The 23,585-nt window shown below is 38.7% G+C and overlaps 3 protein-coding genes across 4 annotated transcripts; 1 reads left to right on the top strand and 2 right to left on the bottom strand.

Moving 5' to 3' along the window:
- The first annotated feature begins 160 nt into the window (after positions 1-160).
- On the top strand, positions 161-3,457 carry smpdl3b (sphingomyelin phosphodiesterase acid like 3B). Its single transcript, XM_026371253.1, has 8 exons — positions 161-561; positions 646-859; positions 1,063-1,160; positions 1,254-1,397; positions 1,563-1,732; positions 1,991-2,171; positions 2,322-2,455; positions 2,596-3,457. The coding sequence occupies exons 1-8, from the start codon at positions 501-503 to the stop codon at positions 2,959-2,961; spliced, it is 1,368 nt and encodes a 455-aa protein (XP_026227038.1). The 5' UTR covers positions 161-500; the 3' UTR covers positions 2,962-3,457.
- A 96-nt stretch (positions 3,458-3,553) lies between these two features.
- mecr (mitochondrial trans-2-enoyl-CoA reductase) lies at positions 3,554-7,745 on the bottom strand. Of its 2 annotated transcripts, XM_026371251.1 has the most exons (11): positions 6,984-7,745; positions 6,587-6,661; positions 5,891-5,988; positions 5,640-5,771; positions 5,423-5,566; positions 5,063-5,165; positions 4,671-4,773; positions 4,498-4,571; positions 4,348-4,408; positions 3,927-3,999; positions 3,554-3,837 (listed from the first exon to the last, which is right to left on the bottom strand). In XM_026371251.1, the coding sequence occupies exons 1-11, from the start codon at positions 7,445-7,447 to the stop codon at positions 3,674-3,676; spliced, it is 1,491 nt and encodes a 496-aa protein (XP_026227036.1). In that variant the 5' UTR covers positions 7,448-7,745; the 3' UTR covers positions 3,554-3,673. The 2 variants fall into 2 exon arrangements, with proteins under 2 accessions (XP_026227036.1, XP_026227037.1); XM_026371252.1 differs by lacking the exon at positions 6,587-6,661.
- A 3,810-nt stretch (positions 7,746-11,555) lies between these two features.
- Positions 11,556-22,668, bottom strand: si:ch1073-284b18.2 (protein lin-28 homolog A). Its single transcript, XM_026371257.1, has 4 exons — positions 22,659-22,668; positions 21,638-21,810; positions 16,090-16,274; positions 11,556-11,897 (listed from the first exon to the last, which is right to left on the bottom strand). Exons 1-4 carry the CDS (start codon positions 22,666-22,668, stop codon positions 11,678-11,680), a joined length of 588 nt encoding a protein of 195 aa, XP_026227042.1. The 3' UTR covers positions 11,556-11,677.
- Positions 22,669-23,585: the final 917 nt, after the last annotated feature.

Below are 23,585 nucleotides of genomic sequence, written 5' to 3'. Positions count from 1 at the left end.
TTTAGCTACACGACCATCTTCAACCTGTAGTTGGCTTAATAGCTTTAGGGAAGCGTCGCCCAACCTTAGAAAACGTCGTGCCTGAAAAGACACCTAATAGGTATTAATAACTCTAAGCATATAGAGTGGGCGGAGTCAGTTTTGACTAGTAAATAACACATGTGAGTAAACAGATGCATTTAACATATAGATTAAATCTATTATTCAGTAAACAAAACGGCGATATAGTTAGTATTTGTAAAATAAGGCAAAGGTAAAATGTTTCACATGTTTCACAGTTTGTGCTACTACTCATTTCAGTCAGAGCTGTTATAGGTTAGGTGTTGTCAGTATAGGTTATCTGAGGAAGGCTGTAAAGGTTCGTTTAATATTTAAAATATTATCAGTCTAGGGAACTAAATATAGCCTCAGCCTTGCAGAATGCTGTAGCCTCCACAGACTGACCTCTGAAACCTGGACTTGGCTTTTGTTGGACATTTGTTTTCCTGTAAGAGTGAAACATGTCCGCAGTAAAGCTGCTCCTATCTTTTATGTTTTTCAGAGAACTTCTTGCGTTGTCAGGTAGGCAGCCGGAAAACAACAATCACCATTCTTTATCAATATGAAAGATTAAACTGTTTCTTGAAATACTCCTTTTGTTTCCAGGAAACTTCTGGCACATCACGGATCTGCACTTGGATCCTACATACAAACTGGCTGATAACCCTGAACAAGTGTGCGCTTCAAGTGGTTCACGACCTGCAGCCAACGCAGGGACATTTGGAGACTATGCCTGTGACTCTCCATGGCATCTTATCAACTCCTCTGTGTACGCCATGAAGGAAATTCTACCAAACCCAGACTTCATCGTATGGACTGGGTATGTACAGTAGCAGCTGGTTAGTGCTCTTGATTAATATCACTGACTCATCTTCCGATCATCCAGCTATATTTTAAGAGATGTGGAATTTGTAAAAATAATCTCAGTGGACCTTCTGGGACTGCGGCCTGAGATATCAACACTTCCTCTCCATCACTTCCTCTTACAGCATTGAATCATTACACTAGTTTTTCTCTTCTCAGAGATGACACACCACATGTATCTGATGAGGAACTGGGGGAAGAGGCAGTGCTCCACATAATCAGCAACCTCACTAACGTTATAAAACAGGTCTTCCCTAGTAAGTTTTTATTGGAGATCAAATTCTACTTTGTCTTTTCATGTTGGTTGATACATATCAGTGATGAAAACTTTCCATTATTGCCTTCTTTAGACACTAAAGTGTACTCTGCCCTGGGCAACCATGACTACCACCCTAAGAGCCAGCTTCCTGTAGGTCCAAGCAACATTTATAACAAAATAACAGAAATGTGGCAGCCCTGGTTGGATCCAGAATCCCAGAAAACATTTAAACAAGGTTAATAAAGCTTCTGGTGATGCTCACAGGAATGCTCAATCATAAGAATTAATACATCAACATAAGACACATCGTGCAAATTGTGCAATATTCAAGTATTCAGTAAGTATTCAAAAATAAATATACAATGGTCTTGTGTATTTTCTGCAACGTTCCTCTGTACAGGTGGATATTACACAGAAAAACTGCTGAATCGAACAGGTTACAGGGCAGTGATCCTAAACACGAACTTATACTATGACCAGAACAAGCTGAATCTGGACTTGGATGACCCAGCAGGCCAGTTTAGTTGGGCGGACAAGGTTCTTACGGAGGCGGCCACCAACAAAGAAAAGGTAAACAATCTTGTCTAACTGTTTTTAGCAGCATGGGCGTCTTCACACTTGACATTGAAAACATTCAGTGCATGATGAGTACATATTTCCTCTTTTTAATGTTAGTTATTATAATCAAAAGGAATAATACTACAGTTTACATCTCTTGTACCGTATGAGTACTTACTGTGTCGTCAGAACCACTGCTTTACATAAAGACAAATAACTTAAAAATGTAAAAATACACATTTTTTAACTCTACATTGATTTCTCTATCAGGTGTACATCATTGGCCATGTTCCTCCAGGTTTCTTTGAAAAGAAGAGGAGTAAACCATGGTTCACTTCGAAGTTCAACGAACGGTACTTGGAGTTAATTCAGAAGCATCATTCTGTCATACATGGACAGTTCTTTGGGCATCATCATACAGACAGTTTCCGCATGTTCTACAACTCAGAAGGTGAGATGATACTATTACTATCAAATCCTCCCTTAGTTTTGAGTCATTGGTAATTTATTGGTGTTAATTATATACATTTTTTCATATCAAGATATTACACGAATCCAGTGTTAATGTAGGAAAATCAGTGGGGATTCCCTTGTTTTTTAGGCTCTCCTATCAGTGCAATGTTCCTTACGCCGGGGGTCACACCATGGAAGACAACACTTCCTGGAGTCATAGATGGAGCAAACAACCCTGGCATTCGTGTTTTTGAGTATGACCCCCAAACACTTCTGGTCAAAGTAAGTTTAATTTCGATTTGAACACATTTAGCAACCTTCCTGAGCTGCAACATATGGCATGGTTAGATTTTAAAACAAGCAGCAACCTTCACAACAGCTATTTAAAACTTCTGTTGTCCTTGGATTTATTTTTAAACCAGGATGTGGTGACCTATTATCTGAACCTGACTCGCGCTAATGCGATCCGTGGACGCTGGGAGAAGGAGTACCGCCTCTCAGAGAGTTTCAGGGTACCAGACGCCTCCCCTGCCTCCATGCACCAGGTCCTGGAGCGCATCGCTAATAGCCACTGCTACCTACAGAAGTATTATGACTTCAACTCTGTCAGCTATGACCTGACAGAGTGTAATGGTGATTGCCGTGTTGACCACGTGTGTGCAGCCAGAGAGGTAGACTTTGACAGGTATGAACACTGTGTTGAAAAGGAAGGAGCAGTTGCCATTTATGGAGGGCTGCTGCTCTCAGTCTTCTCTGTGGCTTTAAGTCTCGTGTTGGTCAATCGGTAATGGTCATCCGCTGAAATCCAAGATATAGAGTTTTGTTTTTTCTTATTGTGTGCATAAAAATGTTTAACGGCTAACATTATGGCATGTATTTTCATGTTTTAAATTATAACATCCATCATTAACTGAGTCATGGATTAGATGTAATAGAATAGGGAAAAACAACCTTTGGCTTCAGCAATCTTTGGCTCAGGCTCTTTTATTGGCCTCTTACCTTGGTTTATTACTCAGAATACTGAATACCTAATGTTTTGGCATTAGAAAAACTATGTGGTATTCTAAGATGTTGAAGTACATATCATGCAACAATGAAGTTTATCAAATATTTCTTCTCCTGAGCTTTTCTGATTAACACTACTGTATCTCTTTAATAACAACAGAAATCAGTCTTGTATGACAGAATTGTACCAGTCAGTGTAATTAAAGATGCAGTGCAATCTGTTAATCTAAATATAACAGATAAAATGCCTTATCTTTCATAATTCCTTTTACCTCATATCACTGTATAGAAATGTGATGATTTTTTTATTCCTACCTGTAAACCTAGGGGAACTGGAAATGCCATTGGAGAACATTACAAACACTAGACTTTGAGCCTGTTATGAGCACACGTTTATTAAGTTATGTTCCTGGGCTGTGTATTGCACTGAAAGATTACACAGTTCACACATCCAAGTTAAGACAGTGTAGTGATTAGGTGATGAGAGCACTCTTTTCACATAATCAGAACCTGTTTAGCAGAGGTGAAAGGCTGCAAAGCCGACTCCAGTGCTCTGTTGTAGTCTTGGAATCCCACCTGAGCACAAACAGGAGCTGTCAGCTTTCCCTGCTGGATGAGGGAGCACAGTTCATCCAGCATGGTTCTGAATGCTGTTCCATCTAAGAGAAGTACATAGTAGAAATTCATTTATGCAATAAAATGTAGAAATTCTTATCTTAATTATGTCATGAAACAGGTATGGACTCACCATGTGAATGATCTCTCTTCCACTGTGTGACCCAAAATCCCCGAACCTTCACATCTTTAAAAATAAGAGCACTCTGTAGAAGGTTTAGTAAGCGTAGTAAGAAAATATTGTCTATGAAATGAAAGCAATAGTTTAACAGTTTTGTTCATACACAGAGTTGGATGAGAAGATTAATGACTGTATGGTAAATATAAAAGTACCACCAGCTGTGATATTGCATAAAGACTTCCATCAGAAAGAAACAGCCAGCCTGGTTCTGTCTAAAGGTAACAACATCTGCATTTGTGCTTAGCCAACTTAATAAGACGGAGACTGTAAGTTTTAGGTTTACCACACAGAGTGGTATCAGGTAAACAGGAGTGTCTCACAATTTTGAACAGTTTCTTTAAATTTGCTACACAAATAGCAGGTTTTATCTTACCACAGGGACAGTAACTGGCTGTTTGGCCATCCCACCATATGTCACCATGGATCCTCCAACCCTACAATAAATCAGACATTTTATGATTGCCTTGTTTTTGCAAGTGAAGGAAGCTGCATTAAATATTCATATATTATTCAAAATCTTCACTTTAGATGACGGAGAAGTTCTGTTGCACTCTTGCCTCCAACTCCATTTAATGCTAGTTTAGGCTTTGGACAAGTCTGAAAAAACAAACAAACAAAAACCTAATGGGACAGTGTTCATTCACTGATAGGGTCATATCTTCAATTATTTTTACAGCCATACTTGGACTAACAGACCTTGAACAGTTCCTTAATCTCAGGCCGCCTCAGTGTCTCTTCTTTAATGACATGACTTGCTCCAATGACTTTCAGCCTTTCGCAAAGCTGTGTGAACTCAGGCCTTTGAAGGGGAAAACAACATGAAACACGAAGTTTTGTCATTATAGTTATACATACTAGAACAAAGAAACCTCTGTGTCATCCTTGAAAAAGAAAAAACTTTTATCTCTTCAGGGGATTACTGATAAACTGACTCATTAATCAGAACTAAAACTGCTACTCAGTCTAGAGAAGGTACTAATTATATATGTATATTTAGTGAGGAACAGGCAAGAGAGCAGAAGTATAGTCATTAACAAAATACATGTTGCTAAATCTATCTAATTTAAAAGTTAGTGTCCTTAGCTAACCTGTCTCTGATAACGTTGATAGTGTTTATTCCCCTCGCAGCAGCGATCTGTATAACAGCCTGCCCAACTCCACTGTTGGCTGCATTCTGAATCACTGAATCACCTGAAATGACAACAGATAGGCAGAAACTTACATCTAGAAATCCCTGGTTTTTATGCTATGCTTGTATTAAGGATAAACACTAATGGGGATTTAAATGTGCAGGATTCCTTCCCACGCAAATTATTATACATACATATACCACTACATAAACCAAGGCAGTAGTTTTTTTTGTAACACAGGGGGGTGATGGTTTCATCTGTGTTGCTCTACAGTGAACATGGTCAAAAACAAAGTTTTGTCCTTGTGGACATGTTTACCAGGCTTAAGATCTTCAAAGTCTGAGAGCATCCTGAAGGCAGTGCAGGGGTTCACTCCCAGTGTGGCAGCAGACAACAATGAAATATCATTTGGTACTGCGATCAGATCGTCCTCAGCTAGGACTGCCTCTGTCCTCCATGTCCCTGCTCACACAAAGGTACAAATTCATGTTGGGAGACATAATTGTGACAGGCACTTGTGTAATTTGTAACATACCTAGACCAGCATCTCTCGGGATGACCCAGTCTCCAGTTTTAAGAAACTTAACCTGGCTGCCCACCTCTATCACCTGTGCTACCCCCTCGTTGCCTCCAACAGCTGGGAGGTCAGGCAAGATCGCATAAGTACCTAAAAAAATAATGTTATATATACCTGTTATCTTGCATACGTTTGCTATGTTGGTATAGCTGCTACTAAATTAGACTACAGTATGATTGCGGTGGTCTGGTGTGGATGTAACTGATTACCTTGAATCATGTTAATGTCAGATGGGTTGATTGGTGCTGCCAGCATTTTCACCAGGACATCCTTTGCACCTATAGAGGGCAGAGTTACATCCTCCAACCTGGCAACGAGAAAAAAACAAAACACAAAACTCAAAAACAGCTGTATTGTGTATTATATGACTCTTTTTGATTTATTGGAAATACATTAAGTCAGATTTGGGCCACTTCAGCATGTAAATGTGAAAGTAGCCTATGTCTCACCACTGCCTCAACCACCGTGTGGGAGAAGGTCATGGAAAGTTTTAATAACTTCTTATGGGGGGAGGAGGACAAAAAAGTTGTTATTGAGCCATTATTGACTGTCACTCCACATGTCAGTTTAACTGTAGCCGAAAATGATCACTTAATGAGGTGATCAGTTGACATAAACCTAATTGGCAAGTTTGAGAACTGTAATCAATTAAAATTTGGTGCAAATAACACTGTTTCTAGCTTCTATAATGTGTTTCTTTGGGGTAAACATCGATGACAACAAGAAATTAATTTCAAGAAAAAAACTATGTTAATTTTAATTACGATTTACTCCTTCAAACATAGTTTTTAACTAATAAATTTCACGTTTCTGATATCGTAGGTTTGTTTTCGACTATATAACATTATTTACTAGAAACACACATTCAATTCAGTTTTATTTTTATTACAATCGCGTTTCAGTACCAGTGCGCGTCGTTCGCCCTCCGACGTCCAGGGGGCAGTACTGAGCTCACTGCGATACAGAGCGCCACAACACAGCTGAAGAAAAAGCCGCATTCAATTTAACTTAAACAAGCGACACAAAGGTAAGATTTAGGCTTTATTAGAAGTGATTTTAGCTGCATTTGTCAGTTTAACAAGAGAAAATACTTCAATAGTGAATATTAACTAGCTGATTTGGTAAATACACGTCTTTTTAACTGTCTTATCTCCGTTTAAGAGCAGCCAACAGCTGTTTCCCTGAGCTTTTCCATGGAACAAGTCCCAAACCTTTGTTAGCTAGTCACATATTAGCTTTAATTATTACACTCACAGGAAAAAATAAACGATGTTTAGTGTTCGTTTAATAGGGCACTCTTACTGAACAACTTGACAGGGGTCTCCGTGTTTTCTGTACAGAAGTGCCTTGCATGTTTGAGCAGAAAGTCCGGCTGAATGGCTGAGGTGACAGACGTTAGCATGATCCCTGTGGCCCGACAGTTTTAAAAGAGCCCCGACGAAGCTTCTTCTGCAGGCTGTCTGGCCTCTTAAACAAACTGTGTGGAGCGGCAGCCACATCGTGTAACGGGAATTCACTTCAAAATACACAAACACCACCTCTACGCCGCAATATGTCTCATTTGAACCTTGTGTTTCGCTAGCAGTCCTCTGTCCATACGGCCATGTTGGATTGTACTTGTATCCAGCAGCGCCCCTGCTGGATAAAAGCATTAACCCAGTGCTACAAGCTAGAACCATGTCAACGGTACTTTGCAGTTTCTGTAGTGAAAACAGGAACTGATGTTTTCTTTCGTATCTCACTCTGTTTATAACACATTTAATCATGCTTAAAAATATCCTCAGAACATGATATTCAACTTCACTTGTTGCTACAGCTCTTAAATGACTGATTGCTTCATTTGTATTTAGAATTACAATTAATTTAATTTACAAAACTCAAAGATACTCCATTTACAATTCATATCTTGATGTTTTGAAGAGGAAGCTAATGTTTGGTAAAGAACTTTAAATTATTTAACTGATTAGTTTATAAAGGTTGTCAATTTTTTTCCATTTGTCGATTGACTCAACAAATTAAGTTTCAGCACAAATTTTTACTCTGCTATATCTGTTTAACAGCTGTCAACTTGCATATTATTACTTTACATTCAAATACTGAATGGCTCGAGTACTGGTTTGTCATTGTGTACAAATATAAAATAAATACACAAATATATTTCCCTTTTAGCTTTTAATTTAAGTCCATTTTGTTGATAATACTTCTGTAGTTATAATCCCATAGTTCTAAAGGAATATTTGTGCTTTGTCATTTGGCCTTTTATACAATATTAAGATAATGATGTAATACAGATCTTATGATTAGACTCTAAAATACATGAAAACACACATGACTATTCATATATTTATTAGGAAATGGAGCAGATTTACATATAGAAACATAATCACATTATTACTTTGAAAAGCCTACATGCTGCTCATAATTGACTAGCCATCAAATTGTCTGCGATCAAGATAATTGTAGTTTTATGGCAGTAAACATTGATACATTCATCAGTAATAAATGCACATTCTTTTGGAAGTAGCTCTAGCCATTTATCTGATCAAATAAAAACACCACAAAATAAATGGCTGATGGTCACAATCAAGATGAAAAGGGTTACATAAAGCAAATTGTGACACAAAATGCTTTAATGTGCTTCAAACATTACCCTCACAGGTTCATGGATTTACAAGGTATATCTAACCCATCTAACACCTGACAATCATTATCACAATAACACAGCACTGAGGGGTCAAACAGACATCCGTCGTGGACTTTAGTTCCCAAATTATACTTTGAAAACATCACAGCAGAATATTTTCCTTCAACTTTATCTAAAGTGGGACAGATTCACTTTAAAGAGTTTGGCAGATGAGGTATTTAGTGGTTTCAGGAATAATAAAAGTCATTCTGTCTCCCTATTCAGTTGAGGGAAAGAAAGTGTTCAAGTTAGAGGATATACTGGTACTGTAATCATTAGTGGTAAGTCCAACATAAAAATGCAAAGAGAAGTAAACCATTCAACCTAATCCAAGCTCTGACATTAACAATCATTCTGTCCTTTCTTGTCCTGAGTGGAATTATCAAAACAGCGTTTGCATATGTAACCTTTAAAACTTGGAAAATGTATATAAACACTGCCTGTTTGAGTATTACATCATCCATGACACATTCTTTTTGTCATAAGCACTGATAGTCTGAAACACCAAGTATCAGCCATGTTTTGAGATGAGACAACCCCAGATTATATACTACTAGCCCCAGTCCCTTTAACAACATTCTACTACATCCCCATCTACGACGATTATAGAGGAAAAATACAATAATAGTGGAACATTTTTCTTTATGTCATATCATGGCAAGTTATGTTAAAGAGGAGAAAATATAAAGAACATCACACTGGGTGCAAGAAAAGCTAGTAAATATCAATTTACTAGCTTAATAAACTGTTTCACACCATTCTTAGATGTATTCGTAGGTTTTTTTTTTTGGACAATCTTAGTATTTCCTTATGAATAATTCCAGAAACTGTTGCACTGAGACATTCAAAAGCAGTCACTACCAAGCCTACTTTACTTTGGCTCCTCATTCCCTACCTTGTCTATAATCAAGACTCCTCGACTCCTTTCAATCAATCTGAAGTATTCCCTGAGTTTTCAGATTGGCAATTCCTGAGATGAGCCTATGAGAAGTTTTTTTTTCTAAACCAGCAACTAACCGTATGCAGTATCGGAAAATCTAAAAATATAAAATATGGAACATATATTCAAAAGAGATGAAACTAAATGTAAAAAAAAAGAAAATTAATGCATCTTACACATGATTAGTGCAGAGTAACATTGCATTGGTTTTCGCATAGATAGGAATAATAATGGGTCTCTCTATTGAAAGACTCATTTTGTACAAAAATAGAAAAAAAGTCATACAAGTCAAAAGAAATAAAAGAATCTCTGTTTACATCAGTCCTCATAGTACTATGTACCTGTACACTATGTACTGGATATTGGTACTCTTGTGCTGCTATATATTACTGTTACACTATACTGTAGTCAGTGCATTGGATTATTAAGAACCATGATTTTTTTAAGCACATATGTACATAAGTAATATGAGTTACTTGATGTTAAAAAAGTGTAACCCAAATATATTCAACTCATAAGCAGGTTTGAATGACATTTGGCAGTTTTCTGATGTCTAATCGAACATTCATTGCTGAGAGGCTTCAACAGGAGCAGAAGGAGAAGCTGCAGCACTCTTTGATGAAAATAAATAACAAGTTTGATTTTTTTAAAGGCTTTAGAATAATTTTACATATATATTAATTGGGTGTAAAAGACTTGTCAGCTTCTCCTGTAAAACGGGAGTAAAATGCTGATTAGCTAGCTAGTTCTACATGCTCCTCCGTGCAGGCTTGGTGTTCCTGAACTATTACCCTACTAAGGGTTATAGGGAGGTAATGTCTTAAATAAACTACCTAGAAATGGATCATATTAGATATAAACAAAAACACCAGCCTTTCCACTGGCAACATCATGTCTGATTCTGCCTTATGTTATTCAAGTATTTAGAGGAGAGCTAGCTGGACCCCTCAGTAACTCAGTCCAGATCAAGTATATTATTAGACGTTATGTTGTAAATGCATTAAGTTTTAGCATTTGCCATTTGTTGGAATTCTATCAAATCCAAGTAGAGGTAATTATAAAGCAGCAGTTTTCATAAATCAGCTATTAAAAATCAGAATATACAACAGATGGTGAGTCGCAAAGATAATCCATCAAGCTCCTAGAAAGATTGAAGAGTAAGTTAACACCAGGCTGAACAGTTTTGCTAGCCTCTATAGAAGCAGGGCTTTCCAGATTATTTGACTGGTGAAGCAGTCTAATAATTTGCATTGTCCTGCTTCCATGTTTTCTGCACTTTGAGTAGCTTTGATTCATGAAGCTATAGTACCATGCAGATCACAGCAGAAGTGATGATCAAAAAGCTTCTCAAGCACCCTTGCAAGAGTGTTTGAAAGACTGTGAGAATGTTGTGGATCTGGGGAAAATTTGCTTTTCTGCTGTAACAATGTCCAAATTTTAACCAACTGAGCTCAGCAAAAGCTTTTCGGGGCGGTGTTAAGCTACTCTTTGAGGAATCATTACAACTGATGTCAATTTTGTGTTAATACTGTAGTGCTCAAAGTATACCATCACTTCAACCTCCCAAGGTGTATCATGAGAATAATTAGTTTTTAAACAATTAGATAGCTTTAGTAGCAGACCAAACATGCACCAATGAGGTAGACTGTGTTCCTTTAGACAGTCTGCAACACACTGGATGAAAATAATGAAATGACAAAAAAAAAAAAAAAAAAAAAGACCAAAAGCTTGAAAATGCTTCTGGTCTAACATTCATTTGGCCCCAGGAAAACTGGATGTCAGTTGCAATATCAGCATAAGCCAATACATTGCCTATAGCTATACCCTAAAACCCATCCCATGTGTTTTCATGAACCCAACCCCATTTGATATGCAAACTAACTTTGATTATAGAGGTACTAACTGCTGTGTCTCTCCCTTGTAAGATAGTGAGGTATAGGAAGAGATAAAATGGTAAGGCAGTAAATTGTAGCTCTGTACTAAACACACTATTACAAAAGAATGAGGTATAATGCCCACGGAAGAGACACAGTGTTACATAAACGAAAATGCTGATTCTACAAAAACGTATTAAGATAATCCGTTATATGGCATTGCTCACTGTAATCTCATTCCCCTCATAAATGGCAGTGATTTATACATTTAGAAAGCGTACTGAGTGCAATAATACAGCACTATTCCTGAGTATCACAGCAAATGAAAACAAAGAAAAAAAGAAAACTTGAGCAACATTCTTCATGAGCAATTTATAACCTGAGCTAGTGCCAAAAGGAGCTTTAACTGGTGGAAGGGGACTGTGTATCCCATCCCTCCATTAAAGCAGTTTGATTGGACTATGTGCTTCCCCTGCATCTCTGTTACCCCATTTCTCGTTTAATCAGACGTCTTCGGGGGGAGTGCAGAGTGGCTGTGCTCCTCCTCGTCTCCTTTCACAGAAGATGGTTTTCCCTGAGAACCTGGTGAGGACTGTTGTGCTTTGATTGGGCAGTTGGCAACCATGTGGTCGATGCTCTGGCAGAAATGGCACTTCTTGGGTTGGGGTGGCAACTTGCACTCTTTGGCGTGATGGTCTAGACCTCCACAGTTGTAGCACCTAGAAGAGCAAAGAGCATTCAGTAAGGAGGAAGGTTTAAGATGTAAATAAACCTGCAACAATGGATATAATTGGAAAAAGTCCATGCTTGAATCTAATCATTTTGACTTATTTCTGAGGGAATTATCTGGGTGTTAAGCTGCTAAATGCTCTGCTATGTTTACCAGAACGTCACTTACTTTATTTATGAGACACCGCAAAGGTGTTGACATCAATTGTGAACTAAAAGTAAAGTTGCTGGCAAAACAAAGTAATGGGCCAAAGGTGAATAGACAATTCTTTGTAGCTGAGAGGAACTGCAGAGATGATTCATTGATTTGATTGCAAATGACTGCTTCAAAAAGGTCAAAATCTGTTTCCAAGAAACTACTATGTAATTTGGTACAAATAAAAATAAAAATAATGAGTGATCAGTTTGTAGACTTTATTCCAAATGCTATGCTTGCATAACGTGGTGTCTAATAGAGCAGTAATAGAGTCAGGGTTGGTTCTAGACCCTCTAGGCCTGTCTGTCATTTTACTCCCAAAAGGATCAACTATCAAAATTTCTTGATAGTATAATTTTTACTTACTAAAATAAGAATACATATAACTAAGAAATGCAGTTGATTACATGTTGATTTAAAAAAAAATAATCCAAGTTTTTCCTTTTCCAAAGGTTTTCCTTTTTTTTTTTGCAATTCTGTGGTATCTTCCCCTTTCTGAATGTGGGTGTCCAGTTTGGCAGATGGGTAAAAAGAGTTGCTAGTTTATGCTGTTTATTTGCCTCCCAAATTAAAACACTGTATAAATCAATAATATAAAAATTGACAGAACATTCCAATATCTACAACTGTTATAAATGTTGTATAGTACGTTTCCCATCCTAGTCAAATGACAATAAAAGTGTGCCATGATGTGCCAAAAACTAACATTCTCTAACTAACGTTCTCTGCTAATATTCCTTATTAATACACTAACAGAGATTAACATCAGTAGTGATATTATACAGTAGTGAGGGCTAAGCCCTCTTAAGGATGAAATCCTAGAACTGCCCCTAAATAGAGTAGGTGAGCTGCACCTGCAAAATAATAATATAATAATTACAGTATTATTACTGTAATTATATTATTACAGTATAATAATATACTGTAATAATTACAGTATGTCTAGACAATGAAAGAGCAGCATGTAAAACAAACCAGGAATTAAATACTAGGAGGCCGAAAAAACACTGAATTGTAGTGGTAAAGCTCTACAGGACCTCCAACAGTGAAGAGGTTGAAGGAGCAGAATGAGACAAGTTATGATTTAAATGCCCTTTTGATTCAATAGATGGGAGGAATTCATCTATGATTCTGGAGGTTGGACTGTCAATGCTTATATAGGTGTTCAGAGCACTGTTCACTGCAGGTCAGGAAATTATATAAAAAAATAATAATCCTGCAAAATAAACTAAACCTAAATAATCTAGAACCAAAAACTGGTGGGAACTGGGAACTGGTTGTGATGTCCATAAGTGACCATTATATGTGTATTATCTTTAACTTAAATTGAAGATTAACCACAAATAAACTTCCCTCCTTCAGCCTTCAATTTAAAACCCTGCACATTCTCAATTCTGTACAGTGAAGCTCTAACACAAGTAAACGATGACTGAAGCACATTTTTGAGTGGTAGCGGCCTTTTACTTGTAGCTGTTTCCCCACTAGATGGCAACATTTTACCTGGAAGTTTAGTTTGCATTTTATCTTAAATCTTGTAGGGGCACTCCAGGTCATATCAAGGCACTATCTGTGCTTTGTACATTGACCTATACTATAAAACAATAACTAAAAGTTACGTATTATGATTCTCGTTTGCATTTTGTAAAAGCAGAACTGTGTAGTTGTACATTATTGGAAAAGTCAAGTGGCAGGACTCCTAATGTGCAGTGGACCTGATGGCACATACTAGCTCAGATACAACAAAAAGATTGTCATATTTGTCAATGCTAAAAACTTCCTGTTCAATTCTATTGTATCAAACCAAGACATCCGTTTGAGCGGCATTGAACTTTAGAAATGAATGCAATGGGTGGTCAGTGGAGCCATTAGGCGTGCCATCAGCTACCTCTGTCCATATGTAGTCTATAGAATGGCCACGTGTGCAGGGGAAGGGGGCGGAAAACAGATGGGTGGTAGGCGTAAGGTGGTATATCTGTGCCACTGCTGTGTCCCTGCTACCATTGTAGCAGCAGATGAGGTTTGTACCAAGGGGTCAGTGTGGCTTTGTAGCAGTGGCTGCTGGGGTGGTGTCAAGGTCTATACCATCACAAAACAAGACCTCTCTTCATCAGTATCCATCAGGAGGGAAGGGGAAGTGGTCTCTTTGTCTAAAAAAACTGCAGCAATGACCTCTGAACCCTGACCCCCCAACCTTCTACGCAGTTCTCTAACCCCAATCCCATCCCTGCCCCCCACCCTTTTCCATTTACTCATACATAGTTGCCATGACAACAGTGACCCTTCACCCCTTTGCCTGGGCTTTTGCATCTGTTATCAATTAAATGGATAGGAAGCTTTTTCCTCCCCTTCACTCATATATATATATGCACACTGACAAAGGTGGTCTATGAAATATGAACTGAACAAAAGTGGTTTACACTGATAGCAAAGCATGAAGCCAGGGGCAAAACCTATAAAGAAACATGATAATGTTTACTACTGTCTTAAAGATGTCTATTGGATATAAATATAATCAATCGTGCATAAATCCATGAACCAACATCCCGTGTTGCATAATGACATACGCTAGAGGGGAATGATATCTTGTCCATGGATCAGTGTGGTCGAGGGAGAGTTATCAAACCACAGCGAGCCTCTCAGGACTGTTTGAGGTGGTAATGATCTCTGTTCTCACACTGACTACTCTGTCAGTCTAATCACAGCTGACAGGGGGGGACTACATTGATATTTGAAGAATGACCTGAAAATCTAACTCCCTGAGCTGTTTTTACCTCTACTGGGAATAGTTTCCATGCAAAGGCAACATTGCTGCCTTTGAATGAAACCTTTAGATCTTTGGAGGAAATGTCTCAGGAATGAACATTTTTCCAGAATAAATGTAGTTTTTTTTCTTTCTTTTTATAAAAAAATCTTTTACAGGATCTGGACTGAAATTAATTGCATCTAGTTAGTTAGACTGATTGCATTTGTTACTTTTGCAGTTGTATTTGTGTTCCTGCAGCATCTAAGACATTCTTAAGGTCACTCCTGTCCTATGAAGTAGACTATCAATCATTGGTAAAAATGCCTTTTCCCCCTCATTCTTTAAAGAGAGGAATATGTTGGAGTTGTGGATCTATTTAGGTAGATTGCTTGTGTTCTTCAATTGTGAATTTTGAATTATTAATTTGGTTTTAGAGTTACAAATCATATTGCTATGATGGTTTAGGAAGATGGAGAAGGACAGGGTGAGCGGGTGTGAATTCACTTGGGGTCAGCAGATTTAAACAGTTATTGATCAAGGTCACACATCAAGCCTGCTGCTGTGACCCTTGGTAGGGTTAGAGGTGGGGGTTGGGGGTTGAAAGAGGAAGGAAAATGGGGAGAAACTAAAACACCATTGTGTATCTGAACCAAACTGGACACAACAACGATTGTTCGTGGACTGCTGCGCTATCAAACAACAGCTCCTTGATGTAGGGAAAACCATATATCTCCAAATGTGGTGATTTATATTGTTTTTAGATAAATGGATAGAGATTTTATACAGGTTTAGAAAATGTACATATTTCTAAAGCTAAATGAGCTATTTTACACCCTGTTGAAATATCTGAAAAATGATGAAATATATATATAAAAATAAATGTATTAAATATTTTACAGTTGTTACATTTACTATAGTTTCAACTTCTTTAATACAAATCACCTTTTTGATCCAAAGTCGTGTTTGAGTTATATAGGGCCATTCTGCTGCTTGATTTCTCACTAAATGGTATTTTGATTGACCTGACTTTTCAATCGTCAATAGCAAACAGAAAAAATAATGAGGTGCACCATTTTGTCAAATTTGCCGAGAGGATTAAATAAAGTAAAAATTGATTTACATAGTTTGTGTGACATCTATTTTTAAGAACCAATTCCCAGTTTGCCTTGTGTGAAAGAACAGGAAATGAAAAGTAATTAACACATTCATTTTTCCTGTTCTCTACCATTTCATCCCTGCTTACCTGTCTCCCTTTGAACGTCGCTTCTGAACTTTTTTGCCTTTGGGTCTCCTCTCACTGCCCACACAGTGGATGCCACCAGGTCCTGTAACTCGCTGTGACTCCAGGCCCTTTGAGGACTTCTTGAAGGTAAACTCGACTGCCTCACCCTCCTTCAGGCTGCGGAAGCCTTCCATGTGCAGCTTACTCTGAATAGAAACATAGAATGAGATTTAAGCTTTAAACTTTTCAATGTTTTGGGAACTCAACAGTGTTGTGCAACTAAAGTATGGGAAATAATTCAAGATTCAAAAAACTTTATTAATCACAGAGGGAAATTGTTTTGCCTTGTTACAGTTGCACACCAACAGAAATACAGAAGAACACCAATACAGAAAACTATATGTAAAGTATATATACAGAACATGTAGAACAGATGAAAATAGGTCAATAATTATAGTCCAGGGTGGAATGACAATAGATATGACAAGAAATTTTCAGTTCCTCCTCCCTTTACAGAGGGGGAAGAATTTGTAAAGATTGATGGCCACAGGTAGAAAGGATCTCCTGTGACGTTCTGTGGAGCACTTAATGTTCACCAGTCTTTGGCTGAATATACTCCTCTGTCCAGCCAACACACTGTGTAGTGGGTGGAAGGGATTGTCCAGGATTCAAAGGGGTTTAGACAGCATCCTCCTCTCAGCTACAACAGAACAGAGCCCTTTACTTTGTGGTAGTTACACAAAGAGGATTTTATGCCTCATGGCAGAGGGATGAATCAATGTGTCATTCTTTTCCCAATCAAACAATACAAGGAATATGTATTAATGGCATGTATTTAATGACATATTTTATATGTATGATGTTATAACATTAAATCAGCTCCACACTGAGTTGATATGTTGGTACAGGCTCTATGAGCTGGTGGAGACTTTGACCCTTGAGAATAAACCAACTGTTTCTTGACTGAGTGATACCATCAGAGGCAGAAAGCACTTATCAGCTTCTGGAATTTTAATGTGATCATTGTGTCCTACCTGATGGGGCTTCAGAAAGTACTCTGACCAGTCCCTTTCTTGGTTTACCTATAAATCTATAGCTCATATTGGCAAAGTTTCTACAAATGTATTTTAAAGAGGAAATCAATCACTTTGCAATTGCAATGGTTTTCGGTACAACACATGCTGTGTGCATTTCAGGTACATTACTGTTGGCCACAGAAAAGTGTGTCATAATTTTGAAGGTTCCATTGAATTGTGAATGTATGTTATTTTGTTGAGTTTGGAGGACAGATTTCACTATATGACAACACTTCAGAGCCTTTTTCCCTTCGTCAAGTTGGTAAACTGCAGAAAGCAAAGAAGTAACTCTACCGTTTAGCGAGTTTGCAATAACTTTAGTCTTTGTCCATGTATTGAGATCTCTTTGTTTACAGTGAGATTATCACTGTACACACATAACTCCTCCAACAAGTTGATGCTGTACTTTGGGTATTTGACTGCTATAAGCCATAACCTCACATCTGAAACATGAGAACTAATGTTCTCATGTGTAGTGAGTATATCTGCATTTCACATCCAGGAATCACACACTCATGTTTAAATGAGATATTTTAGACCCCCTTGAAAAAAATGTTGTTTGATAGCTGCCAAGCAGTTGATGACAGTGCTACAACTATGGTGTTTTGGCTTCTTGTCCAACAACACCTCCACATGTGACCAGGAGTAACTGGACATCAAACCACTAACCCTGCCATAACAACTGATCTGCTGACATCCTTCCCAGCATTAATTTGGCAAATACACTGCAAAGTTGTATTTGCTGTGATACATACCAAGCTAAAATGTTTTGATCAGAAAAGTGTTTAATGTCATACTCTCTAGCTTCATTCATTCTTCCCTCAGCTCTTAAGTCATTTACCTGTCTCTGCCAATGTGAGGCACCTCTAGAGCATAATGCTACCACCACTATGCTTCACCAAATGAATGATATCCGGATCACATGCCTTTTTCTTAAAGTGGCTAGCTTCTAGATATTCCATAAGTCCTCTATATACCATACTATGGTACTATACAGTATAATGGTCTGATTGATTTGAACTGTTCATAATGGACCCATGCTGAGATGGTTGTACTTCCAGTAGGTTCTCCCATGCGTGCAGAACACTTCTAAAGCTCTGTTTTAGTAACCTCATTGGCCAAGGCCTGTCTTAACTTGGATATTCAGTTTGGCCAGACAACCAGCTCTATGAAGAGTCCCTCTTCCATTTCACAATTACTGATGTCACCATGCTTCTGGGAACACTCAAAGCTTTGGAAATGATTTCATACCCTTGACCTGATCTACACCACAAAGCTTGCTGTTCCCACTCTACCCCACAGTTTGTGCACACACAGCAATGCATAAAAGGCACTATTGTCTTAATGCTGCTTTGTCTTTTTGCTGTGTTTGAGTGGTAAACCTGATGAGGATAACCTTCATCCCATCCCCCTCCAGAGGAACAGCATTCCACACTGCTGCCCCAACCCCCTTGCCTCTTCCCACCCACATCACAAAGCTCCACTAACACACTGACCACCATCACTAACCCTAAACTGCAGGATGCAGGGGTTAGTACTCAGGTTGGGGGTGGGGTGAGAAGGCAACATGGCTTCTCTTGGAGGTTGGGGGTCAGGGTGACATTCCATGCATAGCTGTTTGGCAGAAAGACTTGGAAGATAAAAGTTGAGGGAAGCCACAAATGATTGATATCTCCCTTTGATATCAGTGCTTGAATGTGTGTTTTTTATTTTGTGGTGATTTCATTTGGTAGAAACACTGAAAAGGTGCGTTAGCTTAATTATTCAATAGAACATCAATTGAACTAGTAGAATATGTTGAGAGTAAACTAGAACCTACCTTTTACTTATCTACCTTTTCATTCAAACAATGTTCACCTGAAGTGACCTTTAGGAATGTTCCTGTTCATACTAGCATCTTGCTAGAAATGTTTCAAAAGAAAGAAAGGGGGATGAAGGAAGGGAAGGTGTGGTGTGGTTTTGATGATAAAACCCTCAGACTTGCTAACACAACATGGGAAACCCCTCTCTAAAATTCCCTTACTGGGACTGTGAGATTAAATTGTCACAGCTACCGTAAACTTTTGAGATAGGAGAAAAGATCGTGACAAAGCAGGTTTGTTTTTATAGACGTTAATCCTGTTTTCTTTCTTTGATTTTTGAGTAAAGTTACATTCATCTATCAGTTATGAGCAGCACTCAGCCTTTGCCAAAACCACCAGGACTCACTTATTCTCAAAGCACAAGGTTTATTGTGAGAAAGGCCTCGGTTCTGCTTTAACAAAATCCAACAAGACAATCCTTCAAGGCAGGTTATAATTTAAAAGATAAAAGTAGTAAACCTTGAGATTAATCACTCAGTAAGAACACTTCCTCAAAATTTATGTTGGAATCATTACAAACATAATAAGTGGTTCTAATGAGGGGGAAACTAACAACACCTTCTGCTATTTTATTTAATCCTGCAACTTTACCCACAACTGAACATCTGCTGAACAGCAAGGAAGCCAGGATTGATAGTAACCTTTGGTGGAGCCTCTAACCACCACGGTGGGGTCTTTTAGTACAACAGCCCTGAGATTAAGGTGTTGTTAGTGGAGTCTACTGTAAACTTTGTCTAGAATGTGTCTAGAAGTAAAGTGAGGCAGAGAAAGACATCAGAACAGCGAAGGACAATAGCAGGACTGTTGCTGAGTGAAAGAGGGGCTCGGTCACGGCTGAGGGGCGCTTCATTCAGATGCATGGCTCTATTGTCCACCTGCACAAAGGCCAGTGTACCCTGGGAGTTATTTTCCTCGACACGCGGCCACTAATTTTAGGGCTGAGGTCTGTTCCGTTGCCATAACCGCTATACATCCATCACTGACACGTGTGCCTAACATTTCTAGTGACAGAGATGGAAATCAGTAATTGGTTACGCATTTCTTATAGATAGAATGAGACCGGTTGTAGTTTGAGGGTGTTGCTTAAGTGAGTCTGTGAGTGTTGCAACATTTCTATGTCAATTTGAGCCTCCCTTATCTAGAGGCAAGGAGGCACAAGGTTTTAGACCCGACAATGAATTTTTAAAGCAGCATGTGATGGCAGTTGGCATTAAACCTCTGCCACCACCCACTCCTTTCTAAATTAATTTAAGATTACTACTGCTGGAGTAGAAATCTCCCCACTTAAACTCAGGTTTGGTTTGCAAAATGACTAATCAAGTAGCAGCTTCCTGTGTATAGTCAAACAATATTTCTGTTACAACTGTTCAACAGAGCAATTAAATCTCTGTATGCATCATCAGCAGCAGCAGAAAGTACATGGCATGAGAGCAGAAACGACTAAGAGTTGCTTGAGTGTGAAAACATGCAAATATGTATGATAGGCATATGTTATATTGATCTCTTTAAACGAAACAAGGTTAAACCTTTAAAAATGTAACTTTGCTTGACATATGTCCCCACAGACGAAGGACAAGGTGTGGACAAGGAAATGTACCTAGAATAAAACCTGAGCTCTCCTTTGTTCTTTAAAGCTGTAGTGTAAAAAAGTGCCACACACACAGAGGGGGTTGAGCAGACAGCAAAGTGCCTCACTTTATGACAGGAACTCTGAGGTGAATGAGCAGCTTAGTGGGGACTCTCATTCACATGCTAAGCCTTTATCTTATGAGACAGCACTCGCCTGAGAAGGAGGGAAGCACACCCCCACCTCACTATCCCTACTTCCCACTTCACCATCACCACTTAAAGGTGGATCAAGGGTTTGGTCAAACCTGGAGAAATAAACAATAAAACCTCAAGTGGAGAATGAAATGTGTTTGGCCAAGAAACTGTTAATTTCAGGAGCAGCACTGAATGTAAAAAACAACATTTATCCAAAAGCATAACAATTTCGGAAGAATATTTAAAATATTTTTTACCTATGTTAAATGTTTTCTATTAAATCCAGAGGTAAATGCCACCAGATAATAATTTGTGTGTTGCTTCAGAGGTAAATTGAGTCCTAAATTAAATGGCAAAATAGGACATTGTCATAATTTCCGAACCACTAAAGTGAACGAATACATATAAATGCATCATCAAAGCTCAGATTTTAACCTAGTAAATTATGAAACATTAATTTCTTCATCTCTTTGCCACTATAAAGCAGGAGGGAGGCCTGCAGCTCGGTTTCTCTCATGAAGGAGCAACACCTATCACGAATATATCACTTTTTATGTTGCAGTGTCATTAACGTTAAGCAGTATTTAAACCCCCTCCTAATAATTTTCTTATCTCTTTTAAGTTTTTCTCCTATATTTATATGCATTTTTTTGTTTTAACTTAAAACTGATCGCTGTTCCATGAAAAACCCTCAGTTAATTAAGCTGCATTGGAAACAGGTGTGTGGCTGTGGCTGGAGTTTAGAGACTGTCTGAAGTCTGTTTTCAGAAATGTTCACTTTTCTTTTCAGTTTCACGACGTTAATCGAGTTAAAGTCGAGTTGGCAGGTGCTGCGTGTTTGTTTAAGTCATGAGATGAGCATCCTACCTGGTGGACGAATACATCAACCGGCTCGTCCAGTGGCACTCCCTCCCGGTTGGTCATGGACAGGAACCCGAAACCCATGCGGACGTTGAACCATTTACACACTCCGACCCCGTGGAAAGACTGTGAATCCTCCTCGGTACTCGGTCCCTCATCCTCCTCGGTCTTACACACTCCTGCAATGAAAAGTGTATGTACTCTTACAGAAGTGCGGCACATGCTGTTGCAAAGAGAGAAGTGGGTGAAAAGCATGCATTGCTTCCAAAGGGCAACATTTCTTTAAGGTTTGAAAACTGGAAGACGTTTCTTCTCTCACGTTGCTGCATCAATAATCAATACGAATCGATGAATGCAAACATCAACAAGCGTAGGTTGTATTTTTGTGTTAACATCCCTTTGAAGAAGAGCCGGTTTGGTTAAAGATAAATGTGCAGCAATGTTTGGAAACGCGCCACGATTTACGCAAAACCAGTGATCCTGAACTCGGCATGATGTTCAAACCTCCAAACAGCGTTTAATGCGACAGACACACGGACTCCACATCACGTGTGTGAACAATGCCTTAAAACGTGCCGTTACAATCAGACAGACAGGCCGAAAGAAAACAACTTAATGAACTTGTTCAAACTCAACCTGGGAAATCCTGGTTCGAAACGGAGCCCATGTCTTCAGTTGAACCTTGAGTCAAAATCAGCACCCAAGCTACAGTATCCTCCTTTTTTTTTTTTTTTGGTCTTCAAGCTGGGTAATCCGCACAGATTGCCACTTTCATGCAAAATGCTTTGAAAAGCAGAAGCTGCGCAGTGAGAGGGACAGCAGGAGAGGGAGGTAAACAAAAGGGGGCTGGCAACCTATTCCCCCTAAACAATGAGAGGTGGGGGGGTCACTTTTTTTTGCTGAAGACACCCCCCCTTCAAAAAAAAAAAAAAAAAAAAAACCCTCAAAAACAATGCAAGGAAACCCTGCCCCTCCAGAAACCACTTAACCATTCCCAAAGATAACTCCCCAAAAGATCCCAACATACCTTCTGCCATGTTTGTGGTTTGTGGGCCGGTTGATTCCCACTGTTGGCTGCTGCGGTGTCCGTTTTTCTTTTTCTTTACTGAAACGCGTTTTTCGCTCCCCCGCAGTGGTCAGCTCTGATGGTCGGTACAAATGACCATGTCGCATCCTACAAACCCCCCACACTCTCGGTCATGTCCACGTGATCTACAAGTACAGTCCCCAAGGATAGATTGCGTTTTTGTGTGATGGAAGGGCCCAAAACGTGAGGATGGACTAACATCACCATCAATAGGCTTCATTTATAATGGTCTTAATCTCTCCATAATTTAACTGTATGATCAGTCACCTCAAGAATTTACTACTGCAGCTGCACTGTGCCACAAATATATCAAATTGCAAAGTGCTTTATTTGAAGAACTGAAAATATTTTGTATAAAGCATATAATATGTAGAAAGGGTTTAAATTATGACTCTAAAATTGGTTGATTCTTAATTTTTGCACTTAAATCTAAACCTACACAGATCTAATTCTGCATGTTATCTGCAGCATCTTTCCTCTCGTCATGTGGCCCTTATGTATTTCCTTCTTTGTGATCTTTCCCAACATGCAGGCTTTCAGTGGTCCAGCGTTTTTCACAGCAGAGTAGGCACAGTTAAATGAATTCAAACCACCGAGGTGATGCGTTAAAGTTGAGGAAAACGAAAGCGGACTTCAGCTAGAGGGGGAGAAAACAGTTTGTAAAAACAACCCACAGGACAAGGTGACAACATGAAGCCAAGCCAAGCTGCTCAAACGAATTCGTGGATCGATAGTGATTGATCACACCATGTTAAGATGTTGACTCGTGTCCTTGTGGAGTGATGGATGAATCAAAGACAGAGGAATATAATCATTAAAGCATGCAAAAGTGAAAGAGTTTAAATCCGATGGAATAAAAATGTTATT

This window comes from Anabas testudineus, chromosome 16 (assembly GCF_900324465.2).
Source record: "Anabas testudineus chromosome 16, fAnaTes1.2, whole genome shotgun sequence".
Lineage (NCBI taxonomy): Eukaryota > Metazoa > Chordata > Actinopteri > Anabantiformes > Anabantidae > Anabas > Anabas testudineus.
Note: the sequence above shows the minus strand (reverse complement) of the source record. Positions and strands in the feature narration are given on the sequence as shown.

Bases quoted from the DNA above. Each gene is read 5' to 3' on its own strand.
- smpdl3b (XM_026371253.1), top strand. From the start codon at position 501: ATGTCCGCAGTAAAGCTGCTCCTATCTTTTATGTTTTTCAGAGAACTT. The intron at 562-645 runs GTAGGCAGCCGG...TTTTGTTTCCAG, and splicing joins AGAACTTCTTGCGTTGTCAG to GAAACTTCTGGCACATCACG. The intron at 1,733-1,990 runs GTAAACAATCTT...TTTCTCTATCAG, and splicing joins CGGCCACCAACAAAGAAAAG to GTGTACATCATTGGCCATGT.
- mecr (XM_026371251.1), bottom strand. From the start codon at position 7,447: ATGATTAAATGTGTTATAAACAGAGTGAGATACGAAAGAAAACATCAG. The intron at 5,166-5,422 runs GTAAACATGTCC...TTGTCATTTCAG, and splicing joins CTTTGAAGATCTTAAGCCTG to GTGATTCAGTGATTCAGAAT. The intron at 4,409-4,497 runs GTGAAGATTTTG...GATTTATTGTAG, and splicing joins GAACTTCTCCGTCATCTAAA to GGTTGGAGGATCCATGGTGA.
- si:ch1073-284b18.2 (XM_026371257.1), bottom strand. The intron at 16,275-21,637 runs GTAGGATGCTCA...GTTTCTATTCAG, and splicing joins TTGATGTATTCGTCCACCAG to AGTAAGCTGCACATGGAAGG. The intron at 11,898-16,089 runs GTAAGCAGGGAT...TTGCTCTTCTAG, and splicing joins CGACGTTCAAAGGGAGACAG to GTGCTACAACTGTGGAGGTC.